The sequence below is a fragment of the Pocillopora damicornis genome, chromosome 9 (assembly GCF_964200805.1).
Source record: "Pocillopora damicornis chromosome 9, jaPocDami1.2, whole genome shotgun sequence".
NCBI classification, from domain to species: domain Eukaryota; kingdom Metazoa; phylum Cnidaria; class Anthozoa; order Scleractinia; family Pocilloporidae; genus Pocillopora; species Pocillopora damicornis.
The window spans coordinates 16715631-16729834 of record NC_142678.1 but is presented as its reverse complement, the minus strand read 5'-3'; the positions used below and the strand labels follow the sequence as shown (position 1 = coordinate 16729834).

At 35.5% G+C, this 14204-nt stretch overlaps 1 protein-coding gene and 1 long non-coding RNA gene across 2 annotated transcripts; one reads left to right on the top strand and one right to left on the bottom strand.

Moving 5' to 3' along the window:
* The first annotated feature begins 2603 nt into the window (after positions 1–2603).
* LOC113672428 (uncharacterized) lies at positions 2604–4970 on the top strand. Its single transcript, XR_003446328.2, has 2 exons — positions 2604–2895; positions 4082–4970. It is a non-coding gene; the product is annotated as an uncharacterized LOC113672428 (long non-coding RNA).
* A 629-nt stretch (positions 4971–5599) lies between these two features.
* LOC113672426 (ubiquitin carboxyl-terminal hydrolase MINDY-3) lies at positions 5600–14157 on the bottom strand. The gene is made up of 15 exons (XM_027188705.2): positions 14019–14157; positions 12812–12891; positions 12390–12459; positions 11774–11944; positions 11195–11279; positions 10855–10969; positions 10408–10481; positions 10002–10081; positions 9483–9553; positions 9030–9110; positions 8239–8311; positions 8044–8116; positions 7501–7588; positions 7157–7240; positions 5600–6459 (listed from the first exon to the last, which is right to left on the bottom strand). Exons 1-15 carry the CDS (start codon positions 14131–14133, stop codon positions 6316–6318), a joined length of 1404 nt encoding a protein of 467 aa, XP_027044506.2. The 5' UTR covers positions 14134–14157; the 3' UTR covers positions 5600–6315.
* Positions 14158–14204: the final 47 nt, after the last annotated feature.

Below are 14204 nucleotides of genomic sequence, written 5' to 3'. Positions count from 1 at the left end.
TAAGGCGTAGGCTTGTATTATAAACGACTTTTTATCAATTCTGACCTGCATGAAGACATTGGTTATATTAGTAGTACTTCCATTTGTCCCTATAGAGGCATTGAAACAAATAAGGATACTTGTGCGAGCAAACTGCTCAGGAGCGTCCCTCTAGGAACTGTTAATAGTTTATGGAAAGGTGGTTGGGTAAGAAAATTGAAAGGGGGGGACTGGAAATAACTAATGACTAACTTAAGAGGAACTTATAAAATGGTTATGAATCAAACAAGGTTACCCAAGTCTGCATATTGTTGCAAACGCGATATTCCAAACTTAGAGTTCGTAGAGAAACAACACATTATGGAGGAAATCATTTGAAATCATGAATAAATACACTGCGGTTCTTGAAGTCCTACCTAAAGTCATTATCTCTTTAAAAAATGAAATGGAACTTTGAGTTGTTCATGAACATCGACACTATCATTATTAACACTACCACTGGAACCAAACTACAAACATAAACCCCATTGGACAACTTTAATGAAAGAAAACAATTGGCGAACGCTAAAAGTGTGTTTGCATATCTCAAAACTGCATTTAACAGAATAATACAAAGATCAAAGGCTGATTTTCACTGAGTGGACAGATTAAAGAGTTGTTGCTTTTTTTCCGTATTATTATTATTTCTTTTTTTTCAGGCAAAAGAACAAAGTAAACATGGTTGGCGACTACCAGTCGTCAATTCTTTTCTTTCTCCTATTTTTTTATTACAGCTGCCAAATTGGTTTCTTTGGCTTATGTGGCATATTAGCAGCAGACCTTCTGTCCTTGTGCTCTTGCGTGCAAAGAAATGACAAGCAGAGAAAAAGTAAAGCTTATTGAAGTAGAATTTTTTTCATTAATTCAGTTAAAATATTGAACCGGTGACCATAAATGAAATCTCAACAATGAAACTGACTTATGCGCGCAATGGATGGTGTTAGGATACAAAAGAGAACAGGTAACGCATTTTCACCTTGGTATATCTTCCTGAAAAACTATAGAATTATCTGTTAGAGAGACTTCGTTCATTTGGCCACTGACCTCGTACAAAGTTATATGAATTAATTGGGCATTTCGTAGCATATATATAAATTGTCTTATCCGTCCGCTCGGACCATCTCAGCAAATGAATATATATCTTTTATGGTAAAATCTGCCAACCATTGAAGCCCATCATGGATCAACCCAGCCGACTATTGTGGTAAATTCCAGATAATCCCAGCCAACCAATCAGCACGGTTCCACAACAATTTTCCAAGCCATTGTGCTCCGTTCCACGTCAAGTCTGAAACCCAAGCGATTTTTCCCCAAGTCCAATGAACCATTCCAATCCAGATGCACTGAATTCCAGTCGATACTTTCCCTACCGCTGACCTTGACGCCATAACACATTTCTTCCACATCCCGTGCGATAATTTCCACCGTACCGTCGTGCACCTGGGTCACTGCTGTTCAATGTAAAATTCCGCATCCGGGATATCAATCCAGGGTTTGTAATCTTGAAAGCCCTATAGTCGAAGCATGTTTTGTTTCCGAGAGGGATTTTCTTGCGCTTGAAGATCTGACAATGAGTATTTAGAAAAAGTTATTGGCCATGTGAAATCATGAAAAGGGGTCTAGCACTTTGGAACATAAAACTAAGACAGCAAAACGGAAAGTAAAAAGAATTATTAGATGGTAAGGCGGTCCTGAGGTAAATCCGAGCGTTCTGATTAGTTCTTAATTGGTCGGGATTTTGCACCACAGACTGTTCCCACGGAAACGTTCCTTGGCCATGTTCACCGCTGCTTAGCCAGAAATGCCAGCGTATCCTGTCTTGTTACGGTAGTTATTTATTTTATTTTATCTTTATTTTTTAATTTAGTGTTCGGGGAGAAGATATCATATAGCTTATCATTCTGCAAGACAGAAGTGATACATTCTTTGACTGTTCGCTGGCATGTCACGCAACGCTTCCGTCGAGAGATTTCTATCGGAGTGCGTTGTGTGACATCCGAAAGAACGATTGTTTAGGAGACAACCCGTGACCCACCTTCGTTTCTGGAATGAGCCTCTCAGGGCCAGACTCGAGAGATGGGGGAAATCAAGAATAGTACACTCTTGAAGATAGTTTATCCGCCTCTGTCTGATGCGGGATAAGTTAAGCTCTTCCTGGGTGGCTTACATTCCTTGCAAAGATTGCAAAGTCCGACGGATGTTTATTTAAACGGATTCTCCTAAAAAAAAAAATTGAACAGAATTGCTAAGTTTGGTGTGATTAAAGAAGCTACTAATTGTTTTTGTGTGTCAAAGAAAAAAAGGAAATGCGGGACGTCCTTTAAGAGGAATTCATCCTTAGCGTGAGGGAAAGCTTTCTACTCTGCGCTTAAGAAAAGCAACCGTTGGAGTTCAGAGAGCTTCCTTAAAAATTCTTGTTTGGGCCTAGTAGCGATAAATAGGGCGACATTTAACAAAAGTAATCGCTAGATTTTTGTATTTACCGTTTTGTTTAGTTTTTCGTGTTCAACGATAACGAGAGCCTTTTGTTTGGTAGAGAAGAAACCTTTCCTTTCTACCTTTGCACGTTGTGTTCACGTGGGAAAGCGTGGTTACTAAGTAGATCAAATTTCACCAGAGCACTTCCCGTCAACGCACCCACATTTGCGTCTGTGAAGTAGTATTTGCCTTCCAAACTCCGTTTTTCTTTTTCAAGACGTTGGAAGACTTGGTTGGCATCGCGAACGACCCGATCTCCCGAGTAAACTTTTCGCTTTTAACACACTTATGGGTCAAATTGCGAAGTGTTTGTACATTTCAAGAAGTTTGTATCATACAAGCCCTGTCTCGAGACCATGGCAGCAGAACTGGAGGACAGTATTTCAACGATTTTTCAGGGTAAGATCTTCTTCTAGAGATCATACTAGTTTTTGATAAGATTTTTGAACTCTACTCTTTTTTTTATTTTCCCTTTCGTCTGTTTTGTTTATTACGCTCCTAAATGGTTATGTAAGGTTTTCCAGAACGTAAATTGATTTCGTCATACGTTATATTCTGTTGCCGGTAGATTCATATTTGTGTGCATAAACCTTACTGCAGAAGATAATTCTGACACAAAAATGATAAAGTAAATCCTAAATTTGGCAAGATTTATACCGAAAGAGAGAGTGAATGAGATAAATGGTGGTTCAAACAGGGTTTTTTCAGTTCTCTTTTAACCACATGTTTCGTCACATGTTTGGCTCATTGCGTTACGCAACCAATAATTGAGTTCAGAACTCTTGTAAGTACCATATTGTAGCTCCTGTTTGCTTGATCTAAGTTGAATAATTTCATATAAAGATCTGATATTGCCGAAAGAAGAATTCCACTCGAAATGTCAGCACTATTACAGCACTTTGCCTCGTAGTTGATTACGTGCAGATGTTAGCTTAGCAACCCCCGCTATCCTTCCTTCTTACCTCTCTTCCACTTGTGCTACTTTCTTTGAGCCAAGTTTTTTTTTTTTTTTCATTGTCTGTGTTCTATAGTTTTTCCATTTCTCTTGTAATCGCCATTTTGTTTGAAATTGTTTGTTGAAACACTGAGCATGAAAACAGTGTCCAGAACAGTAGTTTGAAGTTAGTGTGGCTTAGACAAAGCTGTGTGGGGAAGTCTAACTCAATACAAAAAGATTTTAGGTAAAGGAAACAAATTTACCAGCTTCCAGAGTGACTTACTGCTAAGAAATTGACTGTGATAATGGCATACAAGCTGCACTTTCTTCCCACAGTTTTTGCAATAAATCAGGCATGCAGCTTAGCTGCAAGGACTTTAATTACAAAAAAATGCTGCAAATTTGCATAAACTAAAAGCAAACTAGAAAGGACACCATTAAAAGATGCAAGGATAGAAATTGATCATTGGTTTTGCAAGTTTGGTGACTTCTATAAGAGCACAAGCTCAATTTCTTGCTGTTGAGTGGTGTTAAACCTTTTATTAGCAGAGACTTTTTTAATCAGTATTAAATGCAGCACATCTGTCAGTGCAGCTTATTTAGCTACAAAATTTAACATAATTTAATCCTCACTTTCTATGTTTGCAGTCTGGAGAAAAGCCTGTCATCTTTAACTTCACAGACAAGGGACCATCAGATTGTTATTTACACAGAGGAGCTTATGGACTCTACCTAGTTGGAAGTTTTATCTCTTTTTATGGAGTATACCTGATGATAAATTGTAAGACAAAGAAAAGCTCACAGTGAATTCTTCATTGGGACTTTGATAATTTTCTACTGCAATTCTACTCATGTTTGGACACTCGATAGACATTAATTCAAGTGGACTGTCATGTTGGAAACTTCAGCTTGGAATTGTCTCATCTTGTAAAAGAATTGGTCAAGTTGACTATGAACTTGTTAAGACTATTTCAAGTCACTTGGAAAGTCATGCAGTCATTTTCCAGAACAATGTGTTTTATCATCTTGGTTTGAATGTTTGGCACATGATAATGCAGAGACTTGAACACCAACCGAAACAAAATCAGTGAAGTTACAAAAAATACTCCACTGAGTGTCGTTTCTGGGTTGTAAAACCATTATGTGACACAACATTTAGTTAAGAAATTCTATCTCTATGTGAAGAGATTGTGGGTGAAGTAAATTTAAAGTGAGCATTCTTCTTAGCCTTGTAATTCTAACTTTAGACTGACTGAACAATTTACAACTGGCTTTTGAGAGTGTTTTTTTTTTAGAAAAGAGTTATTATCATGTTGGAAGAAACATTGCTCGTGTATTGTCACAGCACTCCTTTGCAATTGATTTAAACATTATGACCTTTAAATACAGGAAGCAACCTATTTTTTTTATAGGTTGAATAGGAGCTAAACAATTTGTGGAAGGAGAGGTCAAGATTTATTATTTATGAGATGTAACATAGAAACAGTAATGTATATCATTGTTAAGGTGACATTTGATTGTAATATTACAAATCAAACCTTTGTGTTTGTGTGTTAAATATTATTTTCATCATTATCACTTGGTGGGGAGAAGATGGAAGTCTCTTCCTCCACCAAACAAACAGTCTTTTCCAGAACAACAAATCTTAGGGAGTGACCAAGTCAGAATTGGGTTCAGTTTTACTTAAGGAGGATGTTGCAGGTTATCAAGACTAATGACCAAAACAATTCTGTAGCAAATTCAATGGTTATGTCCTTGATTTCAAAATTACCAAAGGACAGCCTTAGATTTCTAAAATACAACACACATGTGACAATAGTTGCTAGATTAAGTCAACTTATGAGCTGTGTACAGCACACACTTGCTTGAGCGTATAGTGCAACTTCTCCTTGAATGGAATGACAATCCATGTCAGTGTTATCATGTACTTAGTATGGTTTCCCTGATGACTAGCTGTTGTTTTTGGAAGGGAAAAGCTCTAAACAGTCTACAGTGTCTTCTACAAGTACACAATGACCTTACTAGGATTGAAACTGAACCCTCTATCCAGGAATCAAATCCTCTATCGAGTCTCTGCCACGCCACTACATTACCCCAAAAGTGAAAATATTCTACTGTTGGCACCCTGTAGAGAGGAGTTTATGAAATGTACTTAATATACCATTATTCCATTGCAAGTGAACTTTATTTTTCTTGAAGTTGGGAGATTTTTGTTTATTAATTTATGCAATGCATAATGTGAAAAAAAATAATTTACATTTTACACATGGTAATAATAACAATACACAACCAATTAAATAGTAATAGATACTTTCTCCAAATACTTTCCATTAATTTATTTATAAATTTCATAACAAAAATAACAGTCAAAAAATTAATTTAAATTAAATGTCTAGGACCTAATTCATGGGTGAAATTCACTTTCCTGAAATATTTTTTTCTCCTCTGTTTTAAAAAATATGTGGCAGGATTAAGATTGTCTGTTTCAATACTTTAATAAGTTACAAAGATTCAGGGTTCGCAACATTTAACCATACAGGTTGCTCTTATGCAGCCCAATGTCTGTTGTAATGCATTTGTTTCTCCACTGAGCTCACTAAGCTTCTTTCCAACACTGTAACAGCTTGTAAAGGAAAATAGAGCTGCGACCAAGTAGAGCTTATGTTATGCTAAGTAAAAGCCTGAGTGTTCTTCCACTGAAACAGCATGTTGACTGTCTGGTGAGGCAACATGACAGGTCTTGTAGAACGAAGACTGAAGGAACAGCTCATTTTTCTATGCCCACCAACTTTCTCAAAGAGAGGCATATAGGATCTCTTACATCATTTATAAAAAGTAATCAATATAATGGATAGATCTTATGTGCTGGACTTCCATCCTTTTTAATTTAATGACGGCACATGTTTTCCCTCCCACTCGAGCCACACTCCTGGCCACTTTGTTTTCAGACAAGAAACAATCTGTTGTTCTGCTATTCGACTGAAGTCTGATGGCTCAATGGAAGCTAGTCCTTCTGTATACATAACCTTTGAGGAAAAGTGCTCAATAAGTTTATCAAATGAACAATTTATAATGTTGAATTACTAACAGAAGATCCCTCATCATATTGTCTCCACTACTCAAAACCACATGACCATGATTTGGAACACAGTTTTATGTTAAAGGATTTTGTTTTCATATCAAGAATTATTTTATTAGGTGTTTAGAGACTGAAATACTAGGAGGGCCCTTACTGGTCAAAGATCTATCATAAATCGCACCAGTAAATCCACCAGGAAAACAAGTGTAATGTTGGGATAACATGAATAAACAGGTTAATTTAGTGTTATCAACTGAATTGAAAATGTAAATTGGCCAATATAAAGAGTTTGAAGGCTAACGTTTTGGGCGTTAGCCCTTTGTCAGAGTGATAGGAACAAATGTGAAAAAAGTTTGTAAGTAGGTCAGGGCAAGTGATTTAAAAACTTCTCTTGTGTTCTCCCAACATCCTAAGTGGGTCCTTACAGCAGTAAACCAAAAGAAAGTGCACTCTATTGCTTTTACCAAACAAACTTCAATTTTCTAAGGGTTGCAAATATTACAATCATAAGCACCCCATGCTTCTGAACTAACTTATTTCAAAATGCCAGAATACAGCATTTGAAGCTACATTTTGTAGCTTGTTTGTCTTTTTTACTGTTATCACATTCAAGAAGGGTTTATACAAAGTTCAATAACCTCTACCTTTTTGGTGCCATCTTCCTCTCTTAATCCAAGTCCATTGTAATGAAAAGCTTTAAATGGCTTAACATCATCTGCTAGCATATCCTACAAGCAGATGTAACACAAACAATATTCTAAAACAATAGATTTATGAATTCAAAGTTTCACCTTAATAGCTCTGAACATTGGACTTAAATGTGGCAGAAGAGTCCAGAAGTTTTTCAATGTATATTTGAAATCCTCGAAAGGATCATGCATCATTCACTATGCATCAAGCATCACGTAGCATGCATCACACATCAAGCAACATGGATCATGATTCCTGTGGGTTAAACATTAATTAACCATTTTAAGGCACCACATACCTCTCCAGGGAAAAACTCTGTCAGGAAATTATGTAGAAGAATGATCCCAACAGAATCTTGGTCTAAGCGTTCTTTCATGAAGGATACACTTGGAAAATAGAACCACATGATTAGTAAATAAAAAAAAAACAACTTGCTGTTTAAAAAGATGATAAAGTGATCATTTTTTTGAACCGATTGTCAAGTTTTATCCCATATAGGGAGTGAGGATATTACTGTGAGAAAATGCTTTTTAAAAGTAATCACTGACAATGGCAAATCAGAGAAAATGAAATTAAATGAATGAGGCAATGAGAAACCATAGTAAAAAACTGCGAAAATAAAGAAATACTTAATATATTGCACACACACATAATTGACCAAGTCCTGAATGGTTTAAGTTCTGAATCTGATTGCTTGAGAAAGCTGCTGAACCAATCACATCACAAAGTAATGCAAAACTAATTAAAAGCAATCCACAATTATGTTCAACAATGTGTTGAAAATTGCTCAAAAAATCAAATGGCAGAAGTAGCAATTATGATACAATAAGAGATAACTTACTATTCAGGATCAGAAACAAGATCAAGATCCTCTAAGACACTTCCAAGTTGATCACTCGTAATAAAACCATTGTCTATTCAAGAGAAAGCAAATAAAAAAATTTGAGAACCTTGCAGGAATTCAATTTCAGGGATTAATACACATAAATCTTCAAATTAAAATGAGGTTTAAATAGTCTGTTGAACATATTAATACCTTGCTGGTCATGAGATTTAAAAACTCTCAAGCCTCTTTCTCTATCACTTTCTGAGCCAGTTAGACTTCGTTCCTAAAATGATAAGACAAAAATTCTGTGGGAAAAATTCCTAAACATGCAGAACTTTGCAACATCTATGGGGTAGCATGAAAGATTAATATGTTTACCTAATGAGCAGATATTATGACTATAATACCTTATGTAAATGATCCCTAAAAGTATAAAGGATCCCCCAAAAAACATCAACAAGATTTTCCACCTCAGGAATAATAAAAAACAAGGGAAATGTGGGAGTCTGCACTTCACGAAATTGACTGTGGATGAAGTGTTCTGGGTGCCAACTCTAGCAGGGACACAGTGTTTTCCTTTTCAGGCCAAAACAAGTAAAATTTACCCCCTGTAGTACCTCATATTATTGCCCAAAATCACTTGGAATTCTTGAAAATTCAACAAGTAAAAAGATTTCTCCACTGGTTTGAAAATTTAATTTACCTGCTATGCCTAACATGAGGGAGAACAATGAGGACATTGTTTTGTGTTCTTTGGTAACACACTTCACTTAATTAATGCAGTAACGTGTCTCTCTCCTTCCATGAGTATAAATGAGTGGCAGTGAACTGTCAAAGATTGCTGACCTAATGGTGTGGTTACCCTAAGATGAAATGGCATCCTATCTACAAAGTATGGCAATAGAATACTCCTTATTGCCTTCTGCTTGTAAAGTCAGGAATCTTAATAGTAGTAAGAAACTCTGACAAACAAGTAAAGAAATGTCTATTGAATAACTAACCTGGGAGAAGAAGACTGTTAGGTGAGTTTCACTTGCAAGAAGCCATACTGGATACATAGGAGATTTCAAAAAGTTCCCAACCTATTATATGTATTTTTAGAAAATAATAAATATAGACCACAGCAAAAGATGTGTTATTTGGAATTTGATTTTCAGAGTTCAAATAAATGTGTTATGATCTATAAATGCATTAATTAGTTTCTGCACTTGTATTTTCAGCATGCATGTTTATCTGAAACTATAGACATAGAAAAATATTTTGAGAAATGGCTTTAACGCTTTACATTATAACATCAGTATGTATATTCTCTGTACTGTTCTCTATATATTTCCTGAGATGCTGATAAGGAGAATTTGTGTAAGGAGAAATTAGATGCTTTACGGGGTTAAAGATTTAAATAAGAACAAAGTGGCAAAGAAAATTAGCTAAACAATGCCAGATGAAAAACTTGCCTCACAGTATCGATGAGCTTCTAAAAGTGTTAAAAATCCTATTGAAGACTGTTTAGGAACACCTCTTAATTCTACAGAAATAAAGGCAATGTTGGAACAACTTTTCCTCCATGTCATATCTATTTGCCCTTCTCATTCCAAGATCTAACTATGAACTCTTTGCACTGTCTACCAGGCAGTTGTTGTTTTTTTTTTCATTTGGTGCTCAATCAACCATTATCCACTTGTTAATATTTTTCTTTTTCTTTTTTAATTTCTCATCTTCTCTCTGTCTGAAAAGGTATTGATATTATAAGGAGAAATTTTTTCTTCTGTTTGCCAAAAGGAGCAAAAGGGGTTTAGAACCAACTTAGTTTTAAAAAAATTTTTTGTCAGCCTCCTCCCCCCCCCCCTCCTTGGAATTTCTAATGATGTTCCAAGGGTATAAGTTGGTTATTTCCAGAAACAAAAACTCATGGCAAAAAATAGCTAAACTCCTAAACTGTAATTCTTGAAAGAATTCTTGATTTTACAACTTACCCAGGCCTGAAAGTGTTCTTGAAGAGTCCCAGACATTTGATACGCTATATCCAGTCAGCATAAGGTTGATGAGGGTTTGACTAAAGAAAGAATTGGGAAAGTTAATTTTAAATTCTTTAACACTGAAAAATATACTGTAAGATAAACTGTCTGCTAGAAGCCTTTGAGTTAGAGATGCATTCTGATACAAAAGTGAAAAATAAAAAAAAAAATGAAACTTATTTCTATACATGTATTTTGATAATGAAAAAACTTTTAAATATATTATTTTCTGTCCAAAAATTTCAGTTCAAAACTGGATTAAGAGCAGGGAGGTTTGCAAAGCAAAATGCTGGAAAAACTGTGTTTGTAGTCTTTGTACTCTTGAATAGTTTCTACTGACAGTGTGACAAGACAGGATACAAACCTTCCATGCCCAAAACTCTCATCCACTAGTGGTTCACCCACATCTTCCATTTCAGACCTGATACTTTCTAAACCCTATGTGTAAAACAAATCTTTTTCACCCGCAACATTTAAACTTTTATATTGATTCTACTTTTCATGACTCTATATCATTCAAAACCTGACTGTAAACTTATCAAAAAAAAATCCTTAAGAGATCAATCATGCATAGATAAAATAACTTAGAAGCAGATTAAGAATTTTACAGTGAAATACGATTGTACAGAAAACTGTTGTCCTCTATCTGATACTTTGTTCTATTCTCATCACTTATCTGCATGATATTGTATTGATTTTTTAATGAAAAATTTTGTCTTGGATGAGTAAAAATATATCTAGGATTTAAGTAAGGTCAAGACAAGCTCATGTACATGTAGCTGTAAGTTAAAGTTACAATGACTATCAATACCTTTGTTAATAACACTGAATAAAGAAATAGCAGCACACCAAAGCGGCCTTCTAACATGACTATGTTTTTTTTAATAACTTGAGTGACATCCTCTAAAGCATGACATTGAACCTGACTGTGGGAAAAAATAAACAATATAAATTAATACAAAAACGTCTCAATTACTGACCCCTCTTTCACTGCATGACCAGAGAGGATTCAACCCCAACAGTCATACGGTATTTCATGGAAATGAGATCCATTCAGGATCCCATAGAAAAAAGTGCAAGATCTCTATCTACACCATTTGGGCTTGAATTACATTAATTATATTATTCAAACTCTTTCCTAAGAAACATACCATAGTTTTGAATGAAAATTATCACTAGATAATGAAGTAAGCTCCGAAGCACAGACTGATTTGTGGTAATCAGGGGAACTGGAATCTGGAAAAAGAAAAAAAACAGTTACAGCAACTTAACAAATAGATTCCATGCTGCCAATTGCATCTGTTCAGTAACAGATCACAGATGACATCAAAGTGAGGTAAGAAAAAAAAGTAGCAAACCAGGCGCAGCAGAATGTGTCGCTGATATTTTCATCAGATTTTGACATCTTCTGCAATCTTCTTTTGAAAAGATACATTAATGATACATTAATAAATTTATCATAAGAAAGTAAGAATTTTCTGATTGTGACATCATCTACATGTCTTTCCTCAAATAGATCTGTTTTCATAAGTTAGAACAACTCAAAATGTGGGGATAATTCAACTTATCGTATAAATAAAATTAATAGCATATAGCTAACAACGATTCAAGAGAAAGGATTTCTGAGACTATAACTTGTGATACACAAATTCAAATGATCCCATAGTCACTACAATCCCTACAAGATTTGAAAAAGTTGTCAGCCATCATGGGCTAAAACAAAGGAGTACCTGGACTGTTGGATGATGCACACTCCTCACTTTCTGTGTCTGTTCTTTCAGCTGTCATACATGATGTAAAGACCAGATGATCCCTGAGAAACACCAGGGTAAATTTCTCAGTTTTGACATTGTTAAGCATCTCACAAAGAGAGCAAACAAGCAACTGTCTAGCTTGCTCATCTGTTGAATTTAACAGAACCATGTACCAGGTTATGCTGTTTAGCGGTAATCTTATTTGTTTTTTTTTTTTTTTAAGGGTGATACTTAATTCTTGAGCTTGACTCCTGAAAATATTCATTCTCTCCCACAATTCTAATAAAAATGTCAAGCAGAAAGCTGACAAGAATTGAGAAAATAGTCATCTACAAATACAGTTTTGAATATGGCATCAAATCACTAAAATTTTGTCAACAATGATATCGCTGCTATGGTTTTGTCCCAGAGGATCAGTCTTTAACTTCTATTTCTAAAATCTAGAAGGCTAGATGTATTTTTACTTCTTAAATCCAAAGGTCCTTGGAGGTTGAAGTGTCCGAGAAAGAAAAAGCCTAAGTATAATCATGATTACTGTTTTCTTTACAAGAAACCTGCCAGTTATTTAATTTATATAACAAAGAAAACTAACCTGCGACTTGTCTCCAGTTATCAGGAGCTGGTGTTTCCTCTACAAAAAGGATATTCTTTAGAATAAAAGCCTGGAAATTGAATAGAGAAATAAGACCCCTTATTATATCAAATGGTAGAATCTACTGTAACTTAATGGGCTTGCTTGGTTCACAGACAAATTGCCAAGAAAGCCACCTGGAGATGAAATATTTCTTAAAAGAAGAATCAAGTGTTAAAGAGCATCTGTTTCTAGCACCTCTATGTTAATTATGGATACTTCAAATAAATGTATCAATGGAATAACTTTAATGGAACATAAACTTTTAAAAATCCCAGCTGTTAGGAGGCAAAACAAGTCAAGCTTGTGGGTGAGACCACTTGGGAAAAGTCAGCGTAAAACCTCTTAACCTGGGTCTGGTGGATCATCAGTATTATTTTCACCTGGACAGAAGCTATGATAGCACATGGTCCTCCATGTTCCTGAATAAGAGCACTTGGTTCCACTGTTGAAAAGACAAAACCTACAAGAAATACAACACAAGTAGTGAAGACCATGTCATATCATGCATGTTCACTAATTTCACACACATCCTCATTATCTCATTTATTTCAATTTTTTAAGACAGGATAGGCTCCTTGGTGTTTTTCAGTCTTTGACCTATATGGACATAAGGGTTTTGGTGTCCATGCTTTAAACCATAATATCAGTATGCAAGTTCTCCATGTATACTATTCCCTATACATTTCCTATGGTGCTTACAGGGAGAATTTTTTCAATAATCGAAGGCTTCTTGAGTTTGGAATAATTGCCTACATGTATATTTTCATGGCTTTAATATTTGGCTGTGGAGTAATATTGTTGGAAGAAATAAGATGCTTATCACTCATAGGGGTCAAAGGCTTAAAACACCCAACCAAGATTCACCTTTGGATTAACCACTAAAATGAGAGGTAAATGTGCTAAAGATTGTGTAATTTTGACCACTGATAAGTCCAAAACAATTCTGTTAGTAAAGTGGCAGCACCTGTGGGGAATCCTAGAGTTTGACTCAAATTGTGGGAACTGAACTGAGGGTTCTCACACAATTGTGCACTGCATTCAAATTGGCATAGCTTCAGTGCAGCCATATTATGAATAGAAGCGTATCATGTCGTAGGTAAGAGGCCAGATTGCAAGGCAATACCCAAATAAGTGTAGGGCATTTATGGTCAATTATTTAGCGCATTTGAAGATAATTTTCGGAAGGTTAGGTTACTCTTTGGAATCTCAAAATGTGATAGGCGTACATAGTGAAATTTCATATATAATTCTCAGTTGCAGAGATTAAAACTGATTAATTTATTATCCTTCCCCTTTGATTTTTCAGTTATATTTAGGCGATTTCTCAAAAAACAGAACTACAAAATTTTGATACAAATCTTCACTTTTGGTTTCTCCAGTCAGAAATTGTTTGAACCTGATATTATAAATTATACTACAGAAAGTATTTGAGAAGAAAACCAAAATTATCACACGTAGGAGTTTCGATCCAAAGGCTACGTCGTGCTCTAAATGCCACGGAAGGGGTAAAGTGAAAATCGAAAAGGTATCATACATTTCACTTAAGGGATCAATTACCTATACCCAACAAATCTTTGGAAACAATACCTTGAGACCACCTTTCGAATATCTCCTCTTTTACGTTTGTTCCCCAGACAAGATTTAAAACCTCGTCGAAATTTTCAGACGACATAACCCGGCAAACGTCCTCGTCGTCCGCCATATTTGAAATAACCTACAATGCAATGCGAACCGTTAAGTTTATATACAGGCCAGCGGTGCTGTATTAGACCG